Source organism: Capricornis sumatraensis, chromosome 23 (genome assembly GCF_032405125.1).
Source record: "Capricornis sumatraensis isolate serow.1 chromosome 23, serow.2, whole genome shotgun sequence".
Taxonomy (NCBI): Eukaryota; Metazoa; Chordata; class Mammalia; order Artiodactyla; family Bovidae; genus Capricornis; species Capricornis sumatraensis.
In genome coordinates, this window is record NC_091091.1 from 45,448,766 (window position 1) to 45,470,862 (window position 22,097).

A 22,097-nucleotide genomic window follows, 5' to 3' on the forward strand; every position below is an offset into this window, starting at 1 on the left:
TGGCTACTAGGCAATAAAAGTGTCTTTTTGGAAATTGTTTATTTTTACCGTTTTGTCTACTGCTCATCTTTTGCCTGGTTGTTATTATTACCCTTTCGGTTTTTCCCTTGGTTAGTTTGTAAGGGCTGTTTATATAGAATCGGTATCAACCCTTTGTCATCTGTGTTACAAATATTTGGACCAGTGATTTCCTTTGTCTACTGAGTTTGCTTACCAGCCAATTCACTGAAGGATGATAGCGGCAAACTAAGTTTCATCAGCTCAGAGAACATCCTAATTTGTTCCATAAGTTAACCAACCTTTTGGAAAGGTCCATGGATGAAGTGTGAGGTCGATGCGTAAGATGCAGTCACCTCATTGATGAACGTGGCAGCTCACTGCATCAGCTGAATTTTCTATCACTTAATGCTTTTCCAAGGTTCTTCAAACCATAGGGAGACATACCTACAGTATGCCTGATGTAGAGGAAAACACAGCTGGTCTTTGAGCAGCTATAACACACTCAGCCAGTCTCTCTTGTCCTTATGGGAAAACAGCCCTGAAATACTGTATCGTTTTCTTTTCTAGAAATCGCATCATCCTCAAAGCCTCATCCGCCTGTTGTGGGCAAAGTGACTCATCACAGCATTGAACTATACTGGGATCTGGAGAAGAAAGCAAAGCGGCAGGGGCCCCAGGAACAATGGTTCAGGTTTTCTATCGAAGAAGAGGACCCCAAATTGCATACTTACGGTATCATTTATACGTAGGTGCAATGTTGAATTGCTTAATATTTTGCTTTGGTTTCTTGATTAGCCGAATTGGTTTCTGTTGTCTCCAAGGCTTGTTTTTTGAAATTAAAAGGATGAGAGAGCATCATTGCATCCATTCTTTCTGTGAAGGATGAATTTCAGAAAAGAAGGGTGAGCAGTCGCTTTGATATTAAACCTCATAGACCTCTGAGAGCTCCGTAGGCTTCTGAAATATTCTAATGGTGTATATTTCAAATCCAAAATGTGGAGACAGAATCAGAGGAGAGTTGGATGAAATTGCTTGAGGTTCCCATCAGGCTGCCCTGGGCACAGGTGTGACAACTCCCTGACACTCACGTTGCATCACTGGTCCCTCGCCGACTCTTCCAACCCACCTGCCACCTCCGTTTCGCCTCCATCAGGGCCTGGCTTTTCGCCTTCCCCTTGAATGCGTTTCCTTCTGTTTTTATTTATTTTTTTTATTTTTTGCGGCTGCACTGGATCTTCATGGCTTTGCACGGGCTTTCACTCGTTGCGGCGAGTGGGGGGCTACTCTTCTTTGCAGTCCGCTGGAGATGAGATGACTTTTTCTCATTGAGATGACTTTTCCAGTGGCAGAGCATAGGCGCTAGGCGTGCAGGCTCAGTAGTTGTGGCGCTTGGGTTTAGTACTTGCGGCACACAGGCTTAGTTGCTCAGCAGCATGTGGAATCTTTTGGGACCAGCGATCGAACCCATGTCCTCTGCTTTGGCAGGCGAGCTCTTATCCACTCCACCACCGGCGAAGTGCTCCTTCTGTTTTTAACACAGCTGGTTCCTCCACACCACGCATGTGTCATATCAAATACTGGCCCCTCCACAAGAGGCCCCCCGAGGTAGCCGTCCCTCCAGCCCGCTCTCCTCTCTGCTGTGACCGGGTTTCATTTTCTTGTGACGTCTGGCTCTGCTGGAGCCACTTTGCCGTTGGTCTCTTCAGTTTCTGTCGCCCCCCACCCCAGCATCTAAACGAGAGGCAGGTAAGAGTCCTGCTTTGCTTCAGGCTTTCTCCCCAGCTCCCAGACGGTGTCGGCACACAGGAGGCCCTCAAAATACTTGCATCAAGAAGTCATTTGTTCCCCCCCACCCCCTTAGCTTTTACTTCAATCCTTATTTCTTCCTTTGCCAGCTCTACTACTTGTAAAATGACTTGTGTTTCAGGAATAAGACTGAAAATGAGGTACCAGTTGGGTTTATATGTAACTTTTAATTTTGACATAATCGCAGCTTCACATCTGGCTGTGAGAAATCGTATAGAGCGATCCCGCGAACCTCTCACACTTTCCTCAGTGGGGACATCAGGGAAAGCTGTAGGGCAGAGTCACCATCCTGGCGATGATGAGGTCGTGATGCAGAACAGTTCCAGCGCTTGGCTGGACTTCGCTCAAGGTGGCATTGTGGTGAGGGTACAAACCCTAACCACGGTATCCTTGTGATTTGATGAATGATTCTTTGTACCTAGAAAAAAAAAATGCATGCACGTACCTGAAAAAAGCAAATCCACCCCAAAGCATGAATGATGATATAATAAGTATCCCTATATAGAGAGAAAAAGATTCAATTTCTTTCCTGCTGTCTCTCTTGGTACCGTGAGCCGAGCTTGGAGACGTCAGGTGGGACTCTCCTAGGGGCTCCTTTACTTCCTGCCTCCATTTCTCCTGTGCTGGGTGAGCAGTCAGGCCCACTGGCCTCCAGCCTGGGTTTCTCAGAGATCTGAGTGCTGCCTGGCCTGGAAGCTCAGCTGGTTGGTTGCCTGGTGTTTCAGGACCTGTCCGGGAAGCCTTCAGACCCTCAACCCTGAGCCACCATTGTGAGACGCTCAAGCTATCGCAGAGGATTAGCACAAGCCTTGACGCTAGGTGGCAGAGTGCGACCATGTTAATCTTGACCTCTTCTTGGTTCCATCCCTTTCCCCCTGGGTGTATCGTCGTTAAAACTAGGAAATGCCTTTCTTTAAAAAAGCGGCGATCTCGACTACCTGACCTTGGGCTTGTGGATTTAAGAACTTCGTTTCGACCCGTCACTTTCTGTTCTTCTGCCCCACTAGCCAGTCTAGGATCGATGCTGGCGCTCCTTCTCACAGCCCGTGATCTAGCTTTTGTGAGTTCTCCCTCTGCACATCCGTTCTGTGCTTTCTCTCATTCAACTCCAGCATGTCCCTTGCGAGGTTGCAAGGAGGATCTGTTTTCTGAGTTGTCACTGCTGAGTTCCCAGGTCCTACAGCTGTCCACAGTGGCTGATGTAATTGTCCACATCCCTTTTAGTTGCTGTGTAATTGTCCAAATCCCACATTTTCTTTTTTAACCTTCCTCTTGTCACGTTGCCTGCAATGCGTTTCCATTGCTTGCAGGATGAAGGTCAGACTCCCACAGACTAACATTGGATGCTCTTCAGTTTGCCCACCACCTGTCTTTCTTCCTGTCTCTTATTTCTGAGCACGAATCGTCCCGTGAAATCTGCTTCACGTCCTTGGACGACGCCTTGAATTTTCTTGCACGTGTGTTCAGCTGTTTTCCCTGTTGAGAACAATCTTCCCTCCCACCCTGCTCCATCCTTCGCTCCACCCAAGTCAGGTTCTGTCTTGACTGAGACGTTCCTTTTGCTCTCCTGTTATCTACCCCTCGAAATTCCTCTAATAGTCATTTCCCCTCTCATGCATTTCATTCATTCATTCAATCAGCACCTACTGTGTGCCAGACATTGTTCTGGTTGCTGGGGATACCGCACTGGACAAACAGATCCTAATTCCTCCCTTGTGATGAGGAAGATGAACAGTAAGGAAGGGGCAGAAGTGAAAACACAGAGTGTGTCGGGTGGTGGTGAGTACTGAGGAGGAGAAGCCAGGGGCTTGGCGTGGAGGTGAAGGCTTCACTGAGCAGGTGACATCCGTATGAAGGAGCAAGGGAGGGGTATCTGTGAGTGTCTGGAAGAACGTCCCGGGCAGAAGACACAGCTGGTGAAAATGCCTGGAGTCCCAGAAACGCTGAGCAGTGGAGTGAATGAGAGGGGTGACAGGGGCTGGGCCAGGGAGGAGACCCCCGGTGTCCCGGGGGCTGCCCCTCTGCCAGGGGAGAAGCCTCTGGGCCCCCATAAACCATGGAGGGCATGGTGGTCTCGCCCTGGGAGGGTCACTCTGGCTGCTGAGGGAGGAGCCGAGGCGGCCACAGCAGGGAGGACTAACTGGGGAGCGTCTGTAATAATTTCGGTGGGAGACGAGAGAGTGGTGAATTCAGGTTTTTTAAAGACCGTTTTGAAAACTTTTGCTGGTGGACCAGGCGCGGGATGTGAGAGAAGGAGGGTAGCAGGGGGCATCCGTGGACAACTCGAGGTTGGGAGCACCGCTGGGATGACATACAAGTCCGTGGGCTTTTGGAGACCTGGCGTCCTAGAAAGCGTGGCAAGTCAGACACACAGGCCCCCGGCCCTGCCTCCCGGCACCTTCTCTGAGTCCTGAGCCAGCAGCATGGCCTGCCTGCCTTTCCCGGGGCTCGTTTTGCAGCTCCAAATGCTCTGATCCCCACCCTTGCCTCCGGAGGCCTACAGGTTTCCGTCGCAGCCTCTGGCCAGCTTTCTGTCCTCCAAGCGCTCAGCACCCACGTCCCACAAATGTTTCCCAGCTGAGACGGACCGCGGGGCGTGATGAGCACACCCTTCCTGCACGCCCGTCTCCCTAGCAGCTCCCTCCTCACGTCCCCTCCTTCCTCACACCCTCTTCTTCCTCACGTCCTCTCCCTGCAGGGGCAGGGAGTCAGTCAGTCCACTTTGTGAGTCCAGCAAAGTTAGCCTCGGTGCTCAACCAGCACAACCGGCTCTCTAATACCGTAGCAGATTTGTCACACTTGTCATGTAAATGATACACAACTCAGCAAACAAGAGCACACACAAAAAAGCACAGCCTCTTGTCGAGCATGCACACATGTGACAATGTACGCCAGACACGTGAACTAACAACTGGCATGATGGGACACATGAGCACACGTTCACATCTTTGCAAGTTCACAGCTTGAAGGTTCTTGTGTAGGGGACTTTTTCTGCACGGTCACGTGCCAGCTGTGTGTCTGCCTGCAGGAAGGAGACTGGGGTGGAGGGCACCTGGGGGGCAGGAGCGGATGCCTGGTTTGTCCTTTGTACCCAAGAGTTAAGCCCAAGGTGAGAGACGGCCAGCCGTCCAGGTGAGCTCCGCCCTGGGGGTAGTCAGTGCTCAGAAACCCTTCCAGCCGCCCTTCTGGTAGCTCTGGAGGATGCAGCCTCCATGACCGGCTGTCTTCACCGCGGGTCTCCCTCCCGTCTAGGGGCTACGCGACCAAGCATGTGGTGGAAGGCCTGGAACCGCGGACCCTGTACCGATTTCGGCTGAAGGTCACCAGCCCCTCCGGAGAGTACGCATACAGCCCGGTGGTCTCGGTATCCACGACCCGTGAGTATTCAGAACTTGGAGCCCATTTGTCTAACGGTGCCCGGCCACTGTGAAGGGGAAGATGCTCTGCTTTCTGCTCGGCCTGACCGGTCGCAGAAACCTGTCCGTTTTTGAACGCCGTGATAACATTGTTTGCTGTCCGGGCCTGGCCATCCCACAAGGGAAGTCATGTTATGCTCAGACAAAAGTGAGACCTGTTTTTGTGTCGGCTGGCGCTACCCTGGGAGCACACATTCAGGAAAAAAGAGGATGGAGTCACCTTTCTTAGGAAACGAGCCGCGGGGCATGTGGGCTGCCTCAAGGGTTCCCAGGCCAAGAAGCAGGCTGCCCGCCTGAGTGACCTCAGGGGAGAAATCCGCTTGGCATTTTGTCCCTTTGAGACAACGTCAGTGTATCGTCATGACTGGACGCATAAACCTGGTTCCTGGGGATGCCATGGGTGGAGGGGCGAGAGGCCGATTTAGGAGTGCAAATATTTTCTGTGATCATACTTTCTCTTTTAAAGGTTTGTTTATTTTTGGCTGTGCTGGGTCCTCATTGATTTGCATGGGCTTTCTCTAGGTGCACTGAGTGGAGTGACTCTTCATTGCTGTAGCAGGCTTCTCATTGCAGTGGCTTCTCTTGCTGCAAAGCACACACAGGTTCTAGAGCGCACAGGCTTCTGTAGTCGTGGCTCCTGGGTTCTAGAGCACAGGCTCAGTAGTTGTGGTTCATGGGCCTCGTTGCCCTGAGGCCTGTGGGGTCTTCCCAGACCCGGGATCGAACCTGTGCCCCCTGGCTGGGCTTCCCTGGTGGCTCATCTGGTAAAGAATCCACCTGCAATGTGGGGGACCTGGGTTCAATCCCTTGGTTGGGAAGATCCCCTGGAGAAGGGAAAGGCTAACCACTCCAGTGTTCTGGCCCAGAGAATTCCATAGACCGCATAGTCCATGGGTCGCAAAGAGTCTGACACGACTGAGCGACTTTCACTTTCCCCTGCACTAGCAGGCTGATCCTTCACTACAGAGCCACCAGGGAAACCCTGTGATCGGTATTTTAAAGCATCTTGAACGTGTGTGTGTAACGCAGTAACATCTTTGAACCAGAATGCTGTGAAGATTAAAATGGTCAGAAGTGTTCTTCCTGGCCCACCCACTGAAAACACAGACAAACCTTTTTCTCGGTTGCATAAAGGGAATCCACCTCTTGTGAGTTAAATGTTATTTTCAAGTTTCATTCGGTGTAGCATTTGGCTTGAATATGGGTGTATATGTTTTCAGAGAGTTTCAGTTGTGTCTGTAAGGCCTTTGCTCATGGAAGTTTTCATGTGCAGGAAAGATCTTTCAGATTTTGAGTTGGTTCCTAACAGCTTCCATTGCATGGGGGCCATTAGGGGGTTGGATCTCAGTTTAGCAACTGAGAGTTTAGTTAAAGCTGAGAGGGGCGACATTGTGTATACCCGCTAAACGGTGCTCAGCTGATTGTGAAGAAATACAGTTTCAGAGAAGGCTTCTGACATGAAATGGTCAATTCCGAAGATTCTGGTCAGAAAAGATGGCTTGGCCCTGAAGCTGGAGAGGATGAACGCCCTTGCTTTTCGGTGGAAGCTGTTGACTCCTGGAGTGTTTTAGGGGAAAGGAAAGGCAGCTCTTTGTGTGCTGGGGGAAGGCATAGAGAAGGGAGGAGAGCAGAGAGGAGAAACACGGGCGAAGGGAGCCCATCGGGTAAAGAGAGGCTCCGGAGGCCAGCTTTGGGGCAGGCGGCTCCCCCAGGCCAACGTTCAGCTCCCTGCAGCCCTCCGGGGGCTCCACTCCTGCGTCCTGGGGCGCCCTCCCCTCCACTCCTGGGCCTGCCGCGTCCACTCCAGGGGCAGAGCTCTGCCCCGGGTGGGTCCTTGGGGGGCTGCCCCCCCTGCCGGGCACTCAGGTCCTCCCCCAGCCCAGAGCCGTGCCTCAGGGTCTCCCCGCCTCTAGCAACACTCCATTGCCTCTCTTTTTACATAGCCATCGTCTTTCCTGGCTTCCACCTACTGTGTGCTGAAGGGCGAGGGTGACGGGCTAGTCATGTCTAATTATAGGAGACTTAGGGCATGCGTGGGCAGATAGATAGTGAACAAAATGCCCCGAGATAGACCCGGGAGGAGGAAGAGATGCTCTGACTGGCTCAGCTTTCTTTCCTGTGTCTCAGGAGGTGGGTCTGGTTCCCACTGGCTGGGGAGACGCCCCTGAACCTGCCAGGTGAGTGGAACCAGGCACAGAGAGGCCTCTGGTGGCCACTGGCATCTTAGTATCCCACCGAAGCCAGGGCAGGGGCTCCTGGGCCTTGTGGCCAGAGGTTACGGGGAGTCAGGGCACCACCTGGAGTTCTTCTAGGAAGACAGAGGACCCCCCACCCACCATAGCTCTTGGTATGTCAGCTGACAGTGGTGGTGCCTGCAAGCCTGGTGTGCCTTCTCCTTGCTGAGTGGACTTTGGAGAGGCAGCCGTGGATAACTGGTCTGGTGGTCCAAAGCCTTTGTCACTGCAGTCCACAGCTTCCACGGGTCAAGAGACAAGGCCTCCTGCAGGGATGAGGGTGGGCTGGAGAAGAGGCTCCTGGTGATGCCCTGGGAGCTGGGCGCTGGGTCACAGTGGATGCACCTGCCTCCAGGACGCGTGCCAGACCTCAGGGCCCTCTCCTGGGTGGGAAGGATCTGTGTACCTCTTCCTTCTGGCTGGCTGCTGCTCGCTTAGGCTGTTACTATAATATACAAAGCAGATTCTCCTAAGGAGGCAGATCATGCTAAACAAAGAATTAAAAATGTGCACATTATATAAAACAAGCGAAAATGCTTCTGTGGGTTGATAATTTGCATTCGGTTTGAAAGTGTTTTAATGAATTACAAAAGCATGTACTTTGTTTGAATAAAGGATGCTCAGCCTTTTTTTTTTTTTTTTCCTTCCCCAGGTAAAGTACAGGAGATTCTTGCTTAAATGAGGCATGCAATTTTAATCAGTTGGGCCCTTAAAAAGAAAGAAAAACAGCTGCTGCTTCTTAATTGGCAAATATTTTCCCCGATGAGCTCATCATTTATTCAGTTTTTAATAGAGACTTAAATTCCACCAAGAAAGGTGTTATCACGCCGCTTCAATATCTGCTGGGGGATCTGCAGCTTAATGACCCTCCTAGAGAACGTGAGCTGAGGCTTCCCAAACACTTCTCTGTCCCCTCCTCCTCCTGGCCAGGTGTCCCCTCCCGAGGTCCCACCTGACCAGTGCCACCCGTCTAACACACGTGGGTGCTCACGAGTGTCTTCACCACCAGCAGCATCAGTTCAGTATTTGGAATTGCGACACCCCAGGTCAACATCAGAGAAACAGACCCACAGATGCAAAGCCTGCCTTTGTCGTGTTCAGTTGCACGTACTGACAGCAGGTCCCTTGGGCCAGACCCAGGGTGTCTTAAAGGGCTTGGGGGCGGGGGCCTGAAACATTCTGCTCACCCTGGGATTTCTTCTGTTCTTCACGACTCCTGCCTAGAGTGGGATGGGAGGAGCTGCTCTGCCCTGCAAACAAGAGTCTTTGCGTTTCTTTCCTGTTTCTCAGTCAATTCCTGTAGCCAGTGCTACCTTTCAAGCCTTGGTGGTCCCTGTCGGGGCTGGTGGTCACACTCGGTACTTCTTTGCCTTCCCAGCAGGGCTCTGAGAGGGTCAGTGAGTTAATGCTGAGACAGAACTCCCATCCCTGATGACAGTTACTGCTTCCTTTTGCTGGAGGTCAGCGAGCAGGGCGTGGTGAGCAATTCTGTTGTTTTCCTTCTCTTCCATGAGGTGTCCCTTTGTTCTCAGAATGAGTTCAGAGGGCGCTGATGACCCGTTACAGAAGCCAGGACAGGCAATGTGTTGTGTTAGCTGCTGAGTTGTGTCCGACTCTTTGCAACCTCATGGACTGTAGCCCACCAGGCTCCTCTACCCGTGGGATTCTCCAGGCAAGAATACTGGAGTGGATTGCCATTTCCTTCTCCAGGGGATCTTTCCGACCCAGGGATCAAACCTGGGTCTCCTGCACTGCACGCAGATTCTATACCGTCTGAGCCTCTGGAGACATTTATTTAAATTACATCCTAATATCATGATACCCTGGTCTCTGCTATGCGTGGTCCTCAAGCTTCTAAGCGTGAAATGAACTTCCTTCATTTTCTGATATTTGCCTGCTGCAGAGCTCCTTGGCTGGGAAGGGGAGGGCCCGCATGAGGGGAGGTGTGCTGGGGCAGAGAAGAGGGGCGGCGTGGGCTGGAGGTGGTCAGGGGGCACTGTGCTGGGTGCTGTGTGTGCTTTTCGGACTTCCCTTCACATTCCAAGAAATCCACACGTTTCTAAAGGCTTCTAAGCTTTAGGCCTCCCCTTTCACTTCACACTTGGCAGGCGTTGGGGTTCATAGATGTGTATTTAAGATGTCTGCTTGTACCCAACGTTTAGTAAGAGTGGAAGCCTACAGTGGACTGGTCAGCTACGTCAGCATCTAGTCAAGCCCCACACTCCTTCCTTGGATGACTCCCTCAGTCTTTCTTGTCCTGGTCTGTGGTCTGAAGGAGAATCTAAATGCATCATGTAAAGTCCTAGATTCAGTTAATAGGATCGAGTTAGGATACCATACTTTAAAATTCAGTAGAAATAGGATGAGCTTCCTATGTTCTTCTAGACAGTTTTGGAGAAGGCAATGGCAACCTGCCCCAGCACTCTTGCCTGGAGAATTCCATGGACAGAGGAGCCTGGCAGGCTACAGTCTGTGGGGTCGCAAAGAGTTGGGCCACAACTGAGTGACTATCACAATTCCTATGTTCCTCTAAACGATTCCATTCAAATCATGTATTTTTGTGTTTTTAGTGGCGATTGAAGTTTGCGATTCACAGGGGTGGGGTCGTTGGTGCAGTAACGAACTTACCTACGACACCTTCCTTCTCCTTTCCAGGAAGGGAGAAGGAAAGGGAACTTTGGGTTTCGTTTGCTCACTAAAGGATAGATAATTTTAAGTCCGTCCAACTCTAGTGTCCAACTCAGCCACTGCACTGTTGGAGTCTGGGGCTGGATAATTCAGGCTGTGGGGTTACCCTGGTCTGCAGAGTGTTTAGAGGCATCCCTGCCTCCAGCCCCTAGATGCCAGTAGTACCAACCCTTAAGTTGTGACAACCGGTCACAATATCACCAGACTTCACCAAATGTCCCCTGGGGAGCCCTCCCATCGCACCTCCCGAAACCAAGGGGCTAGAGATGACCCCTCTCCAAAGGCCAGGGCCAGCTGTGGGCCTTGCCCTCTGCTGGCTTATCGTGCTGCTTTTGTTGAAGGCTCTGGGTCTAAAACTATATGTGGGATGATGACAAGGAAGTATAACGTAGCTGAGACGTCTTAAGGAGGTTGGCAAGCTCAAGCAGACAACATGGTTGTTTCAAGAACGATTTTCACTTGGCTTAAATTTATTTTACTGGAACAGAAGAAAGGGTATCAGCTGAAGGTCACTCTGATAGGGATCCACTCATTCCTCTGCCCCTCTGTTTCCCGGCTTGTACTCTGTGCAGGGAGACTTGTCCAGGCAAACTGGCAGGAAAGGGGTTCCAGTGCTGGGAGCTGCCCCGGACCATTTCTCCACCAGGACAGGGGACCAGGGACCCTGCAGGCTGGACATAAGAGGGAGGGTAAGCTGTGGGGTGAGCCCCAGGAGGCAGCCTGATGTGCGATGCGAGAAGACGGCTGCGGGGGATGTTTTCTTTCAGAGTTGAGAATATAACAGCTGAAAGTCAGCCCCACAGCATGAAGGACAGGGGAGGAGCCTGTGTGTGTCTCTGTCTCTCTGGTGACCCCTAGAGTGAAGACCGGGGATGGACGTTACTTAGTTCAGTTCAGTTGCTCAGCCGTCTCCAACTCTTTGCCACCCCGTGGGCTGCAGCCTGCCAGGCCTCCCTGTCCATCACCAACTCCCAGAGCTTGCTCAAACTCATGTCCATAGAGTCGGTGATGCCATCCAACCATCTCATCCTCTGTCATCCCCTTCTCTTCCCCCCTTCAATCTTTCCCAGCATCAGAGTCTTTTCTAAGGAGTCAGTTCTTCACATCAGGTGGCCAAAGGATTGGAGTTTCAGCTTCAGCATCAGTCCTTCCAATGAATATTCAGGACCGGTCTCCTTTAGGATGGACTGGTTGAATCTCCTTGCAGCCCAAGGGACTCTCAAGAGTCTTCTCTAACACCACAGTTCAAAAGCATCACTTTTCAGCACTCAGCTTTCTTTATGGTCCAACTCTCCCATCCATACATGACTAAGTCCCTTAGACATGTTAGATGAATGAGCCCCTTGAGATGACTGAAGCCAGGGATTATCAGCTCGATGCCTGTGGGGGCAGGTAGGATGCTACTTGTGTGTGGGAGGTTGGACACCAGGCAGAAAGGAAAGGCACTCTGCTTGGGGCCAGGGCACCTGCCACTCCGTTACTGTTACCTGCACAAGAGTATGTGTGCTTGGTCATGTCTGACCCTGCGAGTCCCTGGACTGTAGCCCGCCAGCCTTCTCTGCCCATGGAATTCTCCCAGCAAGAATACAGGAGTGGGTTGCCATTCCCTTCTCCAGGGGACCTTCCCAACCAGGGACTGAACCCACGTCTCCTGTACTGCATGTGGACTTTTTTTTTTCTTACCGCTAAAGACACTTAAATAATGTGCAGGTGCTGTTCTAGTGCTTTGTATTATTTCACTTAAACTTAATCATCGACAAAGGTAGGAAGTCATGGAAGCTGAAACACGTGAAGCCGTGAAATAAACGTCCTGCTGGAAGGCTTCTTTCACGTGGTTCTGCAGCCTCACGTGGTTCTCTGCCTCGTTCTCGTCCACGAGGAGTCACTGCACAAGGGGCCTCTCTTCTCCTGTTGCCCCTCTACTGTTTCTCAGGACCCTCCCCCGGCTCTCCCCCACGCAGGCTTGCCCCCACCGTGAGGCTTTCTCACCATGTCCCACCTCTCTGGGTACGAGCCCTTCTGCCCCCACAAGCCCGAAGTGGATGTTATGTTCCCAGGGAAGGACTGGCGGGGTGGGTTCCCAACGTTAAAACCATCTGTCTTTTCTTGTTTGTTGTTCACATGGCTTAGTGACTCCCTGGCAAACAAAACCAGACCGTCGTGACGATGGTGGAGGTTTTCCTTGCTCGTAAGAGACGTTTATGAAGTCTTAAGAAATCTGAAAGGTTTATTTTTCGAATATCAGAATAACACCCACACAGCAGTGCTTTTATAACTTGAAAACGTCCCAAGCCTTTAGGACAGTCTAAATGTTCTCTTAATTTGTGAAAACAAGGTCTTTTTTCAGTGAAAGGAGGAGTGGAGTATGTCATGTAAGAGACACTCAGCGAAGTTGCCAAGTGCCTTCTTAGAGGTGAACATGAACGTCCACTCGAGGCTGCAGGAGCAATTGAGCTGGAATGTATCTCCTTTCATTATATTTTGGATGACCACCTTCCATCTGCTTTCTTCAGGAGAACCCATAAGTAGCGAACACTTGCACAGAGCTGTCAACGTGAATGATGAAGATCTGTTGGTGCGCATACTGCAAGGAGGGTGAGAGAACTCTGCCTTTTACCAACTTAGATCTTTTTAAATTCACAGCAATGCTTAGAAGCTGGCTCCAAAATCGATCTCAGATGACTGGTGTGAGTTCAGCCTGGTTCGTAAGGACAACCATAGAAAGCCCCACATAAATGCTATTATTTAATGAACACTGGAGACAGAAGTGCCAAGTCCAGGTGTCACATTTTCTTCCCAGAAATAGCTTCTGATTCTTGCTTATATGCCATAGCATTTGGGCAAATTTCACCCCTAACTGCCCATGTCTAATTCCTGATGAAATTAAGGAATCACTCAATCAGCTGTTTCTAATTCAAATGACTGATAAAACCCTGGGGGGTAAATGGTGACCGTGAATGCCACAGATGGGCTATCTGCAGCTGCTTCCCAAATGAAAAGGGGGCGAGGTTACCCAGACCCTTTTTGAATTGATAGTTTTGAGCATCTTAGAAGATGGGGCTTCCCTTGTGGCTCAGCTGGTAAAGAATCTGCCTGCAATGTGGGAGACCTGGGTTTGATCCTGGTTGGGAAGATCCCCTGGAGAAGGGAGCCGCTACCCACTCCAGTATTCTGGCCTGGAGAATTCCATGGACTGTACAATCCGGGGTCACAAAGAGTTGGACACGACTGAGCAACTTTCACTTAGAAGAAAGGTCATCTCTGAATTGAGGCTCTGTAAGCTGGAGAAGAGAAGGTTCCTGCAAAAAGCCACAGCTTCCAAGCTGCTATTTAAGAGCTTGGCTTTTTCCTCTGAGCAGCAGAGCTTCACTCCCAGTAGGTGAGACGGGATCAAGGGAGAACTGTGGCTCTCCCTCATTCCAGGCTCGTGTGGCGGGTGGAGCTGAGAGCCTGCAGCGCAGACACTGTGTCCTCTCCATAGTTTAGGGGGGGCTGCTCTTGGTGGAGGATCTTATTGAATTGCATAATGGTTCTGCATTGGAGAAAATGCCTATTTCAAGTGAAATTACAGCAATTTCCTGCTCTTTCCTTGTGAATTTGGATCCTTTAATGTATTAGGCAGGGCAGTCTAAGACAACAACAACTTAATGGCCCAGGAGGAATTGGAATTTTCGGGAAAATGAACCATTCTAACCACCTGTGCTCTGCAAGAGGCGTCAGCTGTGAATCCACAGGAAGTGGTGCAGGCGCGTTAATCTCTCTTTCTCCTCTGTGTTTTTCCCCAAGCAACGTGAAGGTTGATGTTCCCAATAAATTTGGCTTCACCGCCCTGATGGTTGCTGCCCAGAGAGGATACACCAGGTATGGCCCTTCCCTCCTCATCCCTTAGTGAAGGGTGGAGCCCCTTGTTTGGGAGGGGAAAGGCTGTGGGGGTTCTCTTTCCGAAACGGTGCCTCATGCGGGCTGAACACCAACTCAGTGGCTCTTATCATAACACCAGACAACACGCAGGGGAGCACCTAATGTATAATCTCATGGTAAGGAAGAGAGATAGCCATTTCAATGACATTTTGCAAGGTATTTTATATGTTCTGGGGAAATTGGTTATCAGAATGTTAATTTCCTCATAAAGGAAAGGGGAGGGCTATTCATTCTGGAAAACAAACTTCTCTGATAGGTTGCTCAGATAAAATTTCCACTGACACACTCCATTTTCTCTACACAGAGATAAGCATAAATACTAATATTTTCCCATCATATTTATATTTTAAGTACTAAAATGCCATTTTGAAAGAAATAGAACATGGATTTCCATTAAATGCTAACACTTGAAAACATTTCAATGGCTGTTAAAGTGACAATGAGTTAGTTTGATAGTCTGGTTTGTTTCATATGGTGAAGTTTTTTGTTTTCAATAAATAATTCACATAAAGGGCAAAAACTTGTGTTTTTTTTGGGAGGGGGTGGTGTGGAGAGGTGATTTCCCAGTTTAATAATACCTGGTTTTTAAAGCCAGCTGTCTCTGAAGATGGAGGAGAGTGTGTTGCCTTGATAGGTCTTAAATAGTTCATTTTTCCTGAGTTATCATGGGTTCTTACTCATCAAAACTGCTTATCCAGCAATACTGAAATTTGTTTTGTTTAGGCTTGTGAAAATCCTCATTTCTCACGGCACAGATGTGAATTGGCAGAATGGAAGTGGCAAGGACAGGTAGGTGTGGAACTTGCCCTAAGTGGTCGCCATGCTTGTGTTATTCAGCTTACTCCCAGAGGGCTTTTGACTTAGCCCCAATATTTTCTTGTTTCTTTTGACATTACTGAGACGTGATAGGTTGCCAAAGAAATGATGGTGACTCAAAAGCTGGCTTGTTCATTTGTTACTTATTGTTACATTCAACGGGGTAATTCTGGGGATATCTATTATAATGCGTCTTCCCTCCTTAGCTCAGAGCCCAGCACACTCTCTGTGCTCAGTAAATGATGAATGTTGAAATGGTTATCTCCAGCTGTGTGCTGGGCATTTGGCTGTAAGGGCCTGTGACACTTGGGCCCTCCCTAAGGGCTCTCACTGCATTTTGCCCAACTCTGTCAATGGAAAGTCTTAGGTGCCTCTAGAGTGAGGAACAGTCATGGCAATACAGCTGGAGAAGAACCTCCCTGAGGTGGAAGGACCAAGTGCATCACAGGAGAAGTTTATGAAAAGAACATGATACTCACACGCTTGTTCTTATAGTGATGTGAGAATGTTTTAGAAAGACTTAAAATTAATCATCAAGCTAGTGGTTGTTTGTTAATTATTTCAAGTCAACCAATAGTTATTGAGTGACTACCACGTGCCAGGCTTCACCACGCTTGGCCCTTGGGTAAAACAGTGAACAAAATGCAAAGCCTTTGCTCAAGGAGCTTGTAGTCATGTGACATGCAGAGTGAAGGTATCTGCGCTGCAAACTGGTCTGTAAAGAGCAGCTAGAGGACCCTGATCGGGCCTGGTCGGCCATGAAGAGAACATCAGTTTCCCAAATCAGAAAGCCTGCCTGCTGTGCCCTCTGGACATAGTGCAGCAACAGATTTTAGTAACATTGAAACAATCACTTACACATTTAAACAGTAGTGTTTCAAGTAATTCTTAGGTAATTTTGGAACTAAACCACAGCGGTGTGTGGTCACTCACCTAGAATCAGACATCCTGGAATGTGGAGAAAAATAATAGTGCCATAAAAAGGAAAAAGAAAAGAAGCTGAGAGGTACCAAAAAAAAAAAAAAAAGAATTAAAAAAATATAAATTAATTAGAAAATAAAAATTGTTGAGAAATAAAATGGACCAATTTCTCATAAATCTCAGAGGAAAAAATTAGAAATCTGAAATGACTCATAACAGAAAATTTAAACATGAAAAAAATTGGTACATTTGTGTCTAAAGTAGATTTGATTGAATCATTGAAATGGGTACTTAATCTTTTTTAGAGAAAATTTAAGCCATTAAAATCAACGCAGTAAGCAGAACATCTGAAATAACCCATATCCATACAATAAACTGGAAATTTTATTAAAAAGATTACCTCCAAAATAGGTTCTGTGGTTTGTCTGTTCTACTAATGAGGTTGTTCAGATTTTCTAGGTACTGATAGTAACCTTGAACTTTTCCAGAGCAGAGAGAAATTGGAAAGCTACAGAGGATAGCCTTATTGCTAAAATCTGGTAGAAAGAAAGAACTTACATGTCTTTATGTGAAGACATTTATGTGTCTTTTCCATCCCAACTACGGGGCTCATGTAGGAGGGTAAAGGTGTCTTGATTAGGAAATTTCGTAATATAATACTTCTCATAAGTAGACTAAAGGCGAAACCTGTGTGTGCATGTGAACTAATCCTCTCTTTTTGTCCTTATTTTTTTTTGTTTTTTTTTTTTAGCAATGACTTTTTGAGGAGATGGGATCAACTGTCTTAGAGGATGCCCTATGTTTGTGATCTGCTCAACTGTCTCCTAGGTGTGAAGGAGGCATTTAACTTGTTTGTTGTTCCTAATAAAGTTAAAATTAGGTTTAACGAATTGATTTGATTCAGGTTAACATCTTTTAGCAAGAGCACCTCAGGGCCAGTGTTGTGACTTCAGTTTTCCGGGCTGTGATGCAGGTTGTCCCACAGCCGGATAGTCTAGTTCTGATCCTTTGGTTAGGGTATAACAGCTAAACCCTTCTTTTGTAAAGATAATAGTTTCTGATCGCAATTAGGAAATAATCTATGTTCTAGGAATTCAGTACCATGTGAATATCCTATTCTCCATTAACCTTTCATACAAAAATTTTAGCATCCACCACGATCCTTGCCTAAATCAATGTTTAATTGGAACTTGCCGAAAAGTGATTTTCTAATTCCATCATTCCTCCTATATTTTGCTGGTAGTCTTCTTTTAACCAGAGCTTTCCCTCACCAACTGAGGATGGACTCATTTTATGCTATAAACACAACACAAATGTTTATTTTAAGCACAATAAAATGTTTAAGTACCAATATTTAGAGTAAGGATTTCATTTAATGGTTATCTCTAATAGTGCCCAGTGAGATTTTTTTTTCTTTTCTTTTCCTCTTTTGAATACCATCATGGACTGGTAGGTATTTTTCAAATCTGACATTCTACTCATTTACAGTGATTATTCATTTTTTTGAGGTTTAATTCACATGCCATAAAATTAATTTTGCTAAAATGTACAATTCAGCCTTTAAAAATATATTAACAAAGTTGTGCAACCACCATTATTCTATAATTCTAGAGGATTTCCATCAGTCCAGAAGGAAGCTCTGAATTCATTAGCAGTCATGCTCCATTTCCTCTCCCTCCGGCCCTGAAAACCACTAATCTGTCTCTATGGACTTGTCTATTCTGGACGTTTAATATGAGTGAACTAATACATGTATGGCCTTTTGTGTCTGGCTGCTTTTATTTCGCATAATGTTTTAGGGTGCACCTACATTGTAGCCTATTTCAGTACTTCATTTCCTTTTTATGGCTGAATTCTATTGAATGGATATACCACAGTCGATTTATTAGTTGATAGACACATACACGTTATGTGTATAATTTTCTTGACTCTTCCACCCAAATTAGGATTCCTCTCTGAGGTTTAAACCAGGGAGGCTAAATATGGACCTGAGCATGGCAGCTGCACTGAACAGACAAATGTTTCTTCTGCCGTGTGTTGCAGCCTGATGCTTGCATGCTACGCGGGACACCTGGATGTTGTGAAATATCTCCGAAGACATGGCGCTTCCTGGGACACCAGAGACCTGGGAGGCTGTACAGCTCTGCACTGGGCTGCAGACGGAGGCCACTGCAATGTGATCGAGTGGATGATAGGGGACGGCTGTGAGGTATGGGGCCCTCCTCGTCAACTGCACACGTGGAGTTAGGAACCCAGATGCTATTCCACAGGGTTCAGGGGAAGCAGGACCTTATGTGGATGCCTTTGATTAGTTGAACCGAGCGATGCTGGAGGAAGTTCTCTGACTGATGAGCAAGAAGGTTCCTGAAGCCTTGGGACCAAAAAGATCCTGATAGGATTTTTATGATAGTGAGGCTTCAGGTTGTCATGGAGGTTCAACTTGTGTGGGGGGAAAAGGAAACTGTGCTGAATGAGTCCAGAGCTGGACCTGATGTTGCTTCTGCTTCGTTTGTTCTTTTGTTCATTTCCTCATTTATCTCTTCTTTCCATCTGCCAACAAAGCTTGATTGTGTCTTGACCACACACCAGATACTGTCACAGGTGCTGGACACACCAAGACGTTCAGAACTCTTACAGTCACAGTGCAGCTTATTGCTTTTAGGATTAGATCATTTTTTATTCTTTGCTTTAAAGATGAATCATTACAAAAAATTTCTAAAGAGCAAACACTATATCAAAAAGAGAGCATTCCAGCTCTTGTGTCTTTGCTTTGAAGCAGGTGTTGCTTCTGGTTCCAAGTCATCAGGAAGTACAAGTCCTACTTGGCAAGTAGAAGAGTTGTTTGGACATCTATAGACATTTTGAAGTTGGGCAAATAGAATTAGCTCAATTACAGTAACTGCTGAAAACTTTCAAAGCTTCCGTTCAAGACTTCAAAGAAGTTAAATAAAGATTTAAGGGCATGGAAATAAGGAAAGATGGACAAAATGCTGTCCTAATGCTGAGCGCCAGATGGGGCAGCGTTTTGAGAAGGTAAACTGATGACCTGGAAAATAAACTTGGAAGTAGAGTTCGGTCTCCTGGAAGATGTCTGTAGATTTGCTCAGTTTCTCTCTCAAGTGTGGCTGAGGGCAAGCAAGGCTTAAGCTGTGGGATCTCACTGGTTATAGAGTGCGAGGGCCCCTTGAAGGAAAAATACCTCAGTCATTAAGATAAATCCCTTTTATTACATTTCTTGTTTTCTTTGTTTTAGAAACATGCACAAAAGGTCAAAAGGATCAGCCTGCGTGCCTTGGTGGTTAGGGCTGGACCACACCTGCCTTGGGTGGTAGTGACAGGCACATTCCTCTTGTTTGGTTTATGGCGAGTTTTGCTCATGCTTTGGACCCGGTAAGAATCTGTAGTTGAAAATGATGGTTGACCTTTGCTAAAAGAAGGGCAGGTCTCTGCCACTGACATTTAAATACTGGAATTTTGGAAGTGTAGGCTCTCTGTGCTTCAGTTATGGACATACTCATTTGGGGTGAATACCATCTTTTTCTGTAGAACTGCAGCTCCATAAATGTGTCCACTGAAGATTTCTGTGTGGCTGGCAAGTGGCAGGTAGATGATCTCAGCATGATGGAGGGATGGGCCTGGGAGCAAATCCATCACCACCTCTTCTTGAATCGAATGGTCTGTACTGAGTGTGACTTATTTCCATGGGGAACCATTTCTACATTTAATGAGCCATGTGACCTCAGGAAGGCCATTTGACTTTTCTGAGGTTTGGTTTAAACACGTGTAAACCAGGAATAAAAATAGCTACCCCTGTTTCACCTTCAGGACCCAAAGAGAAAATGTGCATGAGAGTGCAATGAAAATGTATACAGCACCCTGTAATTTCAGGCAATTATTTTATTATTATTTAACCATAACAGAGCTTGCTGCCTAGAGAGGTTATTTGTTATTTGCAGGGGGAAGAGCTGCAAATCTTAACAGTGTTGCAGAAGGTAATACAAATCACCTGCAAGGTCTTAAAGCTCTTCTGGCAGGTCCTTGTTTGTTATTCTGGTCTGATGTTTTACTGAAGCTATAGATTTCTTTGAGTAATTCTTCTGTAACAGAATCAGGTGTGTGTGTGAGTGTGTGTGCATCCAGGGATCCATCTGTGTGCACATGTGTATGTTTCCTTCAGTATCATGCCTCATGGATTGATGAGGTCTTCATGGAATTGGAGGAGACAACGTTTACATTCCCTTATTTTAAAATGTCTTTTAAAGCACAAAATTGTGAGATGTTGGTGTAGGTTATTGGGAAATGGCCCATCTTGTTAGCTGGCAGACTCTTGTTTTGGACAAGGCATTAGGTTGGCTAATTTTTCAGGCTGGACTTCACGTCAGAGATCTGGTTGCTTTGTATTTACTTGTAATTCTTCTGGTTAAAATTAATACCTATTGGTAAATATCAGGGTGGGTGTTTATATTCCTGTCTTGTTCCAGAAGGCACTTACAGTTGCTTACAAAGATACTTTAAAAAAGAAGCAGAAACTGTAAAAACAGGAGAGGAAAGTTAGGCAGGAGAAAATAAGGCAGCTCACATGGGGCCAAGGAGAAGGGGATTATGTTCATTTTTCTATCCCATCTTCTTTCCTTTTGAAGGCAGTGTAAATGAAGATGCTCATGGGTGATGAGAAGCATCTTGGGGCCTGTCTGCACCCTTTAAAGTGGCCCAAACACAGATGCTCACTGTGTAAATGTGAACAAAGTCAGCACAGTCCAGCTGATGATCACGGTCTAGAAAGACTGCTATCTAAATCGGGGGAATTTGGGCAAGTAGACATTGCTCTATAAGCTTCCCATGAGTGATGTGCAGGGCACGGAAGTGGGCTGAGAGCCACTCGCCCTGTGGTTCTGCAGGTGGACGTTGTTGATGCTGGTTCCAGGTGGACCCCACTCATGAGAGTCTCTGCAGTCTCGGGGAACCAGGAAGTTGCCTCTCTGCTGATTGATGCAGGCGCAGACGTGAATGTGAAGGACAAAGACGGGAAGACCCCTCTCATGGTATGACTTGCTCCACGTAGCAGCCTGGCTTGATGTGTGGGATTAAGGTCACAGCTGCCCCATAAGAGCTCTTCTTTTGAGCTCAGCTGCATAAAAGCATCAGATTTGGGTGGCATATGTATTCCCCACTGGCCTGTGAATTAAGACATGGTGATGTCATCATGGCATTTTTTTGGGGGGAGCCCAGTCTAGCATCTTTGTAGTCTTTCTACAACTATTTCTTGAAGCATTGCCAACCCCAGTCTCTGGGGCCGTTTGGGGATGGAACAAAGGAGTGCTGTTCTCTGTCCGGGTTTGGCCTCGGACGTGTTGTCTCACGTGGAGGAAAGCGGATTTCCTTTCCATTTCCCCTGTGTTTGCTGGCGCTGTGCAGTGGGGTCCACACGCCCATCCTGCAAAGCCCTGGTGGCCCCTGTCGGCTCTGCCTCTGGAGGGTGTTGCTGGTGGATGTCCTGCACCCGCCTGCACCTGCCTGCACCGAGATCCCCTTCCTGCTCACACCCCACTGTTGACCTGTTTTCTAGGTGGCCGTGCTGAATAACCACGAAGAATTAGTCCAGTTACTTCTTGACAGAGGGGCAGATGCAAGTGTGAAAAATGAGGTATGTGACTCCATCTCCATCTCAAGATTTCCCTGGAGGGGAGGAGGGAACAGAGGCATGACAGAATTTTTTTTTTGTTTTGTCTTTCAGTTCGGCAAAGGTGTCCTCGAAATGGCCAGAGTTTTCGACAGACAGGTTGGGATGTTGTTGCTGCCCGTTGAGGCTAATTTTGTAGCATTAAAAAAAAATTAAAAACCTCAACTCTTGGATTACATGCAGCTGTTTTTGTTTATCTAGAATGTCCTCTCCCTATTAGAAGAAAGGAAAAGAAAGCAACTGCTGAAGAAGTCATCTATTCGCTGACCAGGGAACCTCTTACTTCCCTCTCAAAGCCCAGTGAAACAAAGCAAAGCGGGATTTGAACTGGAGAGAAGGAATTCTGTTTCTCTGAGGGCTATACATTTGATTACTTATTTAGTTGAAGATTCACAGTGACTTTTGTAACATACAACTGTTCCCACTTTGAAATACACCTTTTTACCTAAACATGCATGGCAGTGGTGTTGTCTCTGGGCGTCTGCAGGATGAGGATGTTTTCCTGAACTTGGAGTTAAACGTGAAACAGAATATTTAGGTCCCGGAGATGGAGCTGCACAGCCACACACTGGTCTCCCTCTTCCCGCTCCCATCCTCCCACCTGTCTGCCCTCCG

At 47.6% G+C, this 22,097-nt stretch overlaps 1 protein-coding gene across 1 annotated transcript; it reads left to right on the forward strand.

Moving 5' to 3' along the window:
- The first annotated feature begins 334 nt into the window (after positions 1–334).
- FANK1 (fibronectin type III and ankyrin repeat domains 1) lies at positions 335–21,749 on the forward strand. The gene is made up of 11 exons (XM_068961373.1): positions 335–338; positions 568–745; positions 5,059–5,183; positions 12,658–12,739; positions 13,931–14,005; positions 14,789–14,854; positions 17,846–18,011; positions 20,701–20,844; positions 21,369–21,446; positions 21,537–21,581; positions 21,684–21,749. Exons 1-11 carry the CDS (start codon positions 335–337, stop codon positions 21,747–21,749), a joined length of 1,029 nt encoding a protein of 342 aa, XP_068817474.1.
- Positions 21,750–22,097: the final 348 nt, after the last annotated feature.